Genomic DNA, 9,083 nt, shown 5'->3' with positions numbered 1-9,083 from the left:
TTCCAGTAAAAACTGTATCCAACAGACTGCCATGAGGATAGTATCTAGCTTTTAATAGTCGAGCACAAAGACTATCAGGGAACTCTAATAATCTCCAAGCTTGCTTTGCAAGCAAGGCTTGGTTAAACGCACGCATGTCTCTGAAGCCCATGCCACCCTTACTCTTAGGCAGCCTTAGTTTGTCCCAACTCAGCCAAGCCATCTTCTTTTTACCTCTTTTAACTCCCCACCAATGCTGTCTCATCAATTTGGTAAGATCATCACAAACTGATGCAGGTAAGCGGAAAACACTCATAACGTAAGTGGGTATTGCATGTGCCACCGATTTAATTAATATTTCCTTGTTACCAGAGGACATAAATTGCTCACTCCAATCAACTAGTCTCTTCTTTACTCTTTCTTGAGTAGTTTCAAACCTACCCTTATGCATTCTCCCTTCCGGAACCGGTAACCCTAGGTATTTGGGTTCAAAAGCTTCACTTGTTATCTCCAGAATACGTTTAACCTCCACAGACACCACCTCACTGCAATTACCAGAGAAAAGGATGGAACACTTCGAAGGGTTTATGAGTTGACCCGTAGCTCGTGCATAAGTGCTCAACAAACCTTTTACAATAGTTGCTTGCTGCACAGTGGCGTGAAAGAACAACAATGAATCATCTCCGAATAACAAGTGAGATATCATAGGTGCCCGCCGACAAACTTTCACTCCTTCCAACCCCTCCTCCGAAATAGCCTTGTTGACCAACAGAGACAATGCATCAGCAACAAAGAGGAAAAGAAACGGAGACAAGGGATCACCTTGTCGGAGGCCGCGTGAGGGGATGAAGGACTCCAATAATTTTCCATTCAGCTTCACTGAATACTCTTTACCGACGTCACACATACCATAATCCAAGAAATCCACTGCTGTGAGAAACCCCATTTACGTAGAGCATGTCGTGCTTAATTAATGGTGTGTCTTTCATTACATCTTATGTCGTGCTTAATTAATGAATGCAAAAGTTGTCTTAGAAAAGCAGTTTAGCAAATTATTACCCCGATTGGTAGTACAAAAAATATCCGTGACGAACCGACCACAGTTTTCTAAAGATGACACAGCAAGCATAAAATCTTGTGGAAACAAATACAGATTGCAAAACTAAACTAATCAAAGCTCCCCGTGACCGTGCAGTGCTCGAGGAGTGGTATGATGATGGCGATAGCAATGGCATCATGCTGCTTGATTGTGTTCATCAGGTGACCAGGTAGTGTATGCCCGTGGTCGGGCCGCTTCGATCCGCCACCACCTTGAGCACGCTCTCATCACCGCCACCCACACCGCCAGGCTGCTTCTCAAGCACGGCGTATGCGCAGTACTCCACCTCGTAGACCTCCATGCCCGTCGCCCCGAAGCACGCCACCGACGAACCGACGCCCTCCCCTGCAGCAGCAACAAATCGCCTCAACTCACCGGTCCATTGCAGGATTGAATCGAACGATATACCACATATGCGGTGCGATTGTGATTTACTGAATCTAAACTGTTGTGTTTCGCTGTAGAAGAGGCTAAACGCTTTCGAGCTCACCGTGTGTTACCAAGAGTAGGTTCTCGTTGGGGTATTTGTCGGCCAGAGCCTTGATAACACTAGCGTATCTGATCCTTGCCCCCCTCACAGATTCTCCCCACTTGGGTACCTGCAGTGGAAATTGTTTGACAGTTTCAGGTATATATATGATGAATTTGTGTGACAAACTGTTTGTCAATTTGTGCACAAAAGCGGACACAACTGGAAATTAGTGGTGACTTAACAAAATAAGATGTGTCAATGGTGACTGCAAAAAGGAAAGAAATCGCAATCTATGGACCAAGCTGACCTCTGGGAAGAGCGGTTGTGTAGAATGGTCGATGGTTCCAGGTGGTAAGATGGCTTCGAGTTCTGCCTGGTCAGGGAACCACTTCTCGACACTGGGCGCGACCTGGCTGACAAGAGCGCCCATCGCTTCAACATTCATCATCTCAGACAGTCCATACTCGATCGACACCTGAAATTGTCAAAGGGATTCCTTATCACTGCGCATAACTGTTGAGTGCAGGAACAGCAAAGTTGATAGTTCAATCTCTGCACTAGCTTAACCAATCTGCAACACAAAATCCAGCGAACGTAGAAGCACTAATCGCACGAGAGTACAATAAGCTCACAACAGTTGAAGCTAGATTCCACGATGCAACTCGACCACGGTGACAGGGCGGTAGAGGTAAACTAATGCTACAATCACCCTAAATCAGTATCTGTTCCAACAAGTTAAGTTTCTTTCACAGAATCAACTTGAGCGAGTTCAGGTGTGTGCCACACAAAGAACCTTCAGTTCAGGTTTAAGCAACAGGAAGTTAGGAACAGTCATTTTTACTCCAGCTATTCATCGGCTATAAGGGCGCAAATCGGAAAGCTAAACTGTTGTTAGGATTTATTTACCCTAAATCATAATGAGTATCTGTACAAACAGTCAGTCAGTTTAACTTCAGTTCGGTTAACTGAGAGTCTGAAACCTGTCTGGTGTGTTTCAGTTAACTAAAAAACAAGTCAAGTTCAGGCTTGTTAACATGGCGCAGATCCAACCAATATCAACGCGAGCATGAGCGAATGAATCCAACACAGAGCAATGGAGGGAGGGAAGCGAGGAGGGTACCTTGACGCGGGAGGTGTCGAGGGGCACATTGGCGCTGGAGTCGAGGACGGCGGCGAGCGCGGCGTCGTCGGGGACGGCGCAGAGCGCGGCGACGGCCTGGGCGGCGGTCTGGAGGCAGCGGTGGAAGGGGGAGACGAGGACGCGGTGGAGCGCGTAGCCGTCGGCGGCGGCCTGCGCCCGGATGCGCTTGCCGACGGTCCAGGCCCGGAGGACGCCGGCGTCGGTCAGCGGCGGGTCCCACGGCCGCGGCTTGTTGGCCGGCCACATGGGCTCCGCGTGGTCCAGCCGGTCCCCGTGCCGCATCACCACCACCCGCTGCTGCCGCCCCGCCGCCATGGACGCCGGCCGGTCAAGATCAAGCCTTTCGCCCCTCTCCTCTCCTCTGTTTCTTGGAGAAGAGGCGTAGTAGAAGGCAGCGCTGCTGGGACTGTTCCTCTCTGGAACTTTTTTGAACAACAACCACCATCTTCCCCATTTTAAACAGAAAAAAAGGCCGACGTTTTCAATTGATTTGTTTTCATACTTATTTACAACAATGATTGCAAAGTCGACTTGTGAACAACTCTTGTTTATATTTCCAATGATTTTGAAACAAACAAATGGAGTAGATAAAATACCATCTTCTTCTTTTTCCCCTGATCATTTCAAACAAACAAAAGAGATATAGTAGTAGATAAAATGTTGATCATCACACATAAAATATTTGCAAATATATCTCTGAAACAACCAACTTGTTTTTAAACCCAGGAAGGCAAAGGCCGAAGCTTTCAATTTGTGTTTCTTCTTTCAATTTTATACTAGTAGCATTATTATTACAACAGATAATAATGATTATAAAATCGACTTGTGAACAACTCTTCTTATTCAGGTTTCCAACAATTTTGAATCGCAAATTTAACAGATAAGATATCTGCAGAAGTCGACTTGCGTGCGAACAACTCTTCCTCTCTTTCCTCTACTGACCATTTCAAACAAACAAATGAGATATAATCCTACCTCTCTACTTTTCTCTACCTGTTATCTGCATTCTATATATGAAGTACTCCCTCCGTTCCAAAATAGATGACTCAACTTTGTACTAAGTTTATATTAAAGTTAGTACAAAGTTGAGTCATCTACTCCCTCCGTTCCTAAATACTTGTCTTTCTAGGCATTTCAACAAGTGACTACATACGGAGTAAAATGAGTGAATCTACACTCTAAAATATGTCTACATACATCCGTATGTGATATTCATTTGAAATGCCTAGAAAGACAAGTATTTAGGAACGGAGGGAGTAGTAGATAGAATGCTGATCATCACACATACAATATTTGCAAAAATATTTCTTAATCTCCTACTTCTCTCTACCTGTTATCTCCACCTAAACAGGGACAAGGACAGGTAAAAAGGTCAACTTACAGGTGCAAGTACATGACACCTGTCCATCTCTCCTCACAGCCAATCAACACATGACATGAGATGATCACATTCATCATGTACTAGACAAACAGTGATGTGCGCAACAATACCACAATCCAATTCATTCAACACATAATCACCCAACATTCATTCTTACTACTGAATCCAACATAACCAGGTGAGGTGAGACAGACAGAGGATTCAGTGTTCAGATGCTAAACTCCAGCCAACATATTCACAAGCATTCGTAGATTGTAGAGCGCATACATTGCCGCGTCCCCCGTTTATTCAAGCTTCTCCTACCGAAAAGAAGACGGTGCTTAGTTCTACGGGATCAGCAGTACGGACCCCGAGGTCTTCCGGGCCTCGAGGTCGGCGTGGGCGCGGGCCGCCTCGGACAGCGGGTAGGTGTGCTTCACGCGGGTGTGCAGCACCCCGTTGGCCACGTTGGCAAACACCTCGCCCGCCGCCTCCAGCAGCTCGTCGCGGGTGCCCGTGTAGTGCATCACGCTCGGCCTCGTCAGGAAAAGCGACTTCGACGCCAGGTCGCCCATGGAGATCGGGTCAGGCGAGCCTGAGGACTGCCCGAACGACACCAGGAAACCGCGGGACGCCAGGCACTCCAGGGATGCCTGCACACATGAACAGATCAGGTGTCATTACTCATGTCAGTATGACAACATGCATATGTATGTAAACTCATAACATGAATTAATGGGGAAAAAAGATAAGAGGCGATATATCAGGTAGTTACACAAACGCCATACAAGAAGGCCATGGGCTGCAGCCAAAACACTAGATAACATGCTGTGTCTATTGAAAGATATGAAAATGCAGGTGGCGTAGTTGCAACCAATTATGCCCAGGATTGCTACTGAGTCATGACGATGCGAAGGGAAACACCAACCGTTTATTTTGAAATGGGTGCTCAGATCATATTAACAAGGTATTAATTATATATTAGTTATTCTTTTTATTAGTGGGATGGCGCAACACGAGCAGATCATGTTCAGATCTCAGTATTCAGATGTTCTGCCAATAGTAGTTCTACGCAAAGTATCATCGAAAGGATAAAAAAAATGTATTCCTAGTGAATCAAGCTTCCAAACTAGGACCTGGTACAGCAATCTTACCTTGTATGTGTCCTTTCCAACAGAATCATAGACCACATTTACACCTTTTCCACCTGTAATCTCCTTGACTCTGGTTGCAACATCTTCCTTTGTGTAGATGATCATATGGTGACATCCATCAAAATGTGCGTGTGTGGCTTTCTCTTCATTTGAAACAGTTCCAATGACAGTGGCACCAAGGGCGTTTGCCCATTGACAAAGGAGTGATCCAACTCCACCAGCAGCAGCGTGGACGAGAACGGTATGGCCGGTCTCAACCTGCATGGTAATCAAAATGCAGTCAAGCTTTTTGTCATGGCAATCGGGTGAATCATCATGAAGCAATGTTGATCCCTGGGCATATGTAACATATGCACACACAGTACTTACAGGTTGTAGAGATCCAACATATATATGCTGTAGAGGTTAGCAATTATTTTTGCAATAATCCATGATAACGAAAATCCCCATGTTCACTCTTACAGTGGATCGCTTTATATTAGTATATGATGTATGAACACCTTGCACTAAAAAGCAGTTTAAATTGCTTATCAGGCCTTCAACAAGCAACACGTAATCAATAGTAATCATGCCCCTCGATACATACAGTGTGTTTTATCCATCTAGGTGCTCCGATTGACCTATGCACAATTCTTAACTTTAGGACTTTATTAGTATGTCACACAACACTACAACACGAACAAGACAGAATGTACCTTAAATATGCGGCGAACTAGCATATGAACAGTCATCCCCTTGAGCATGATGGCAGCCGCTGTCTTGTGATTTACTGAAGGTGGGACAGGAACAGCAACATCGGCTGGAATAATCTGCTCTTCAGCATAAGAGCCCATAGGCTTGCCTGCGTACGCGACAACATCCCCGACTTTCCTGCCGGTCAGTCCGGGCCCCACGGCAGTCACCACGCCAACAGCTTCCATGCCTGGAGGTGGAACAGACCATAAAGCTAGAGAATAATAGAACAGAAACACTGATAACGGTGCAAAGCACAACCCACAAGCCAATTGATACAAGCAACGGTCTGATGCCATATAATACATGTCACCAGGTAACACAAGAGAGCAGCAATTCTTCTTTGAGCAATAAAATAAATTGGACCAATTAGTCTTATGTTCAGGGAGCAATGATCTCGAGAGAATCATGCGTCTGAGCATCTAAAAGAGCCGACGGCCAAACTTATGAGACATCTCTGAACCTAGGTAAGTGAGACAATGTTTGGTTTGAGTGGCAATAGGCCCGTAGCAATTCTGAGAGCTTGCAAAAACGTCTTATATTATGGGACGGAGGGAGTATAAAATTAGTTGGACCATTTGGTGTGACACTCAGTGAGCAATGATCTCGAGAATCCTGCCCCTGAGCATTTACACCAACTGACCATCGATCAAATCAAACTATGGCGTGTCAACTACTCCCTCTGTCCCATAATATAGGACGTTTTTGCAGTTCAAATTGAACTGCAAAAACGTCTTACATTATGGGACAGTGTAGTAGTAAAATGGTAAGTGGGACAGCGTTAGTTTGAGTGGCAACTGGCCCGGGATAGATACGGTTTCTTCAGTTTCGTCAGCAACAGCAAGCTATCATATATCAATCTAGTGGAAATCTGTTCTAGGGTTGGGTACGGTACCGGGGGTGAAGGGGAGGGGAGCGGGGTAGACGCCCTTGCGGAAGTAGACGTCGATGAAGTTGACGCCGATGGCGGTGTTCCGGATCCGGATCTCGCCGTCCCCGGGCTCGCCCACCTCCACATCCTCCCACCGCAGCGCCTGCGCACCAGGAATCGATTAGAAAAGAGAAGCCCTTACCCTCGGCCCGGAAAACAAAGAGGGGATCGGCTTGCCTCGGGGCCGCCGAGCTCGTGGACCCTGATGGCCTTCACCATCGGCGCCGGATCGCTGGCGGAGCAGCAGCAGCGGAGGCGGAGGCGGAGGTGGAGGCGGGCAGCGGGGTGCGAGTTGGAGCGGCGGGGAGTGACGGCGACAGGAGTAGCGGCAGGGGAGGGGGAGGAGAAGACGGATTGGAAGGGTGCCAGGCGAGTGGAGCGGGGCGTCAATGTCATCGATCGGCCACGTCGTCTACGTGCCACCTTCCATCCATTGATATTACCTTCCCTCTCTTTTTTGTAAATCAAAATCCAATCATCCCAAAGTTTGTTACCAAAAGATAAAATCAGTCCCGATAAATGTTGACCATGCCCGAGTTTGTTGGGCCACCTACCAAAAGGCTTCTCGTGTGCCATCTCCGTTAAGCTTTATCTTGCTCTCCGGAGGCGATCCTGGTCTACACCGATCTTCGGTTAAATCAAGGTGGATGCGCCTACATCCTCGTCTGACGCGGGCCCTTGGACAGAGGATAACCTAGTTGAGATCCTGAAGCATATGGACCTACATGATAACGAATTAGATGATGTCGTCTTCGGGAAAGCAGAAGTGGAGCAGATGGAGGCGGAAAAGCGTTGGCTAGCGGTGGGAAGATTGAATACCGATCGTTATTTTAGCGGAACTACTGCGATGTTTCAGCATATGAAATTCGTGTGGAGCTTGTCCCATATCCCAAAGTTTAGAGAAGCGGGAGAGAGCTTGTTTGTGTTCCAAATATTTTGCCTAGGCTATTGGAAGAAGGTTGTGCATGGGGCCCGTGGATTCATAAAGTTCCTGACTTGTATTGTCATGAAAAGGTGGTGGTCAACTAGCTCGTCGAATTGGCAGGTAAGAGAGGCACAACTATCCATGTGCGCTATATTGGGGAACTATGTGCGAGTCCATGCTCATGTGCTTGCTGCAAAGCCTTTGACCTGATTTACTCCATTGACAACTGAAGGAGAAGGATCACACATGTTGTTGGTTAAGTATGAGAAAATTCCCTTTTTCTACGAGGTTTGCAGTTTGATGGATCATGGTTTGAGGAGTGTGGCAATGGAGTTTGGAAGGAGAAAGAAAGTAGTGGGGCAGGAGCTTGCTGATCACCCAGAGAAGGGTTGTGTCCTATCCCCCGTCATCGTGAGGTCGGGCCCCTAGTCGAGGCAACAAGGGTGGAGGACATACCAGAGGAAGGGCAAGGGGAGTCCAGACACACGCTAGGCCCAAAAAGTGTACATGGAACGAGATGGTCATCTTGGTGATAGAACTTCGAGCCCTTTGAAACCTATTGATGGGAGGGAAGAAAAGGAACCTCGGTTGAAGTTGTGAGAAAGAAGCTTGACTTGTCAGGTGAGGGGACAACGATGGTGGATGGAGGGGCTGAACAAACACATTAAATAGCACCTGTATTGCCGCCATCATATATCTGTCCGAGGGACAAGAAGAAACCGAGGAGGACATCACTTCCAGCAAAGGCTGACAAGCAAGAAACTCATGACAATTGGGCATCATTGATGGCCTCCCGGGGAGATGATCGCCGGGCCTAATGCGTACATGTTGGGGAACATTGCATGGAAAACAAAAAATTTCTATGCACACGCAAGATCTATCCATGGAGATGCATAGCTATGAGAGGGGAGAGTGTGTCTACGTACCCTCGTATACCGTTTAGCGGAAGCGTTTATCAACGCGGTTGATGTAGTCGTACACCTTCACGATCCTTCTGATCAAGTACTAAACGCACGACACCTCCGTGCTCAGCACACGTTCAACTCAATGACATCCTCTCCTTCTCGATCCAGCAAGAGAGATGAAGTAGTAGATGAGTTCCGGCAGCATGACGACGTGGTGATGGTGGTGGTGAAACTATCCGCAGGGCTTCGCCAAGCACAATGGACGTGGACGGAGGAGGAACTAGAACTAAAGGGAGACGGAGTGCCGCACACGGCTTGGGGATCGTGGTGTGTGTTTCCCCTCTCCCTCCTCTCATATATATAGGTGGGGGAGGAGGGGATGTAG

General features: G+C 47.2%; 2 protein-coding genes across 2 annotated transcripts; both read right to left on the bottom strand.

Annotated features, from left to right (window-relative positions):
- Nucleotides 1-989: 989 nt before the first annotated feature.
- On the bottom strand, nt 990-3,131 carry LOC123099163 (uncharacterized). Its single transcript, XM_044521325.1, has 4 exons — nt 2,671-3,131; nt 1,858-2,025; nt 1,569-1,677; nt 990-1,423 (listed from the first exon to the last, which is right to left on the bottom strand). The coding sequence occupies exons 1-4, from the start codon at nt 3,004-3,006 to the stop codon at nt 1,236-1,238; spliced, it is 801 nt and encodes a 266-aa protein (XP_044377260.1). The 5' UTR covers nt 3,007-3,131; the 3' UTR covers nt 990-1,235.
- An 852-nt stretch (nt 3,132-3,983) lies between these two features.
- LOC123099161 (quinone oxidoreductase) lies at nt 3,984-7,311 on the bottom strand. Its single transcript, XM_044521324.1, has 5 exons — nt 7,046-7,311; nt 6,833-6,971; nt 5,901-6,127; nt 5,206-5,463; nt 3,984-4,704 (listed from the first exon to the last, which is right to left on the bottom strand). The coding sequence occupies exons 1-5, from the start codon at nt 7,262-7,264 to the stop codon at nt 4,399-4,401; spliced, it is 1,149 nt and encodes a 382-aa protein (XP_044377259.1). The 5' UTR covers nt 7,265-7,311; the 3' UTR covers nt 3,984-4,398.
- Nucleotides 7,312-9,083: the final 1,772 nt, after the last annotated feature.

Source organism: Triticum aestivum, chromosome 4D (assembly GCF_018294505.1).
Source record: "Triticum aestivum cultivar Chinese Spring chromosome 4D, IWGSC CS RefSeq v2.1, whole genome shotgun sequence".
NCBI lineage: Eukaryota > Viridiplantae > Streptophyta > Magnoliopsida > Poales > Poaceae > Triticum > Triticum aestivum.
This window is presented reverse-complemented; position numbering and strand designations above follow the sequence as displayed.

What these genes read in the sequence shown, in the direction of transcription:
- LOC123099163 (XM_044521325.1), bottom strand. Translation starts at nt 3,006, where the DNA reads ATGGCGGCGGGGCGGCAGCAGCGGGTGGTGGTGATGCGGCACGGGGAC. An exon ending in TCGACACCTCCCGCGTCAAG is followed by an intron (nt 2,026 to 2,670) that starts GTACCCTCCTCG and finishes TGACAATTTCAG; the next exon opens with GTGTCGATCGAGTATGGACT. An exon ending in CCTACTCTTGGTAACACACG is followed by an intron (nt 1,424 to 1,568) that starts GTGAGCTCGAAA and finishes TTGCTGCTGCAG; the next exon opens with GGGAGGGCGTCGGTTCGTCG.
- LOC123099161 (XM_044521324.1), bottom strand. Translation starts at nt 7,264, where the DNA reads ATGACATTGACGCCCCGCTCCACTCGCCTGGCACCCTTCCAATCCGTC. An exon ending in TCCCCTCCCCTTCACCCCCG is followed by an intron (nt 6,128 to 6,832) that starts GTACCGTACCCA and finishes TTCCACCTCCAG; the next exon opens with GCATGGAAGCTGTTGGCGTG. An exon ending in TTGGAAAGGACACATACAAG is followed by an intron (nt 4,705 to 5,205) that starts GTAAGATTGCTG and finishes TCATGTGTGCAG; the next exon opens with GCATCCCTGGAGTGCCTGGC.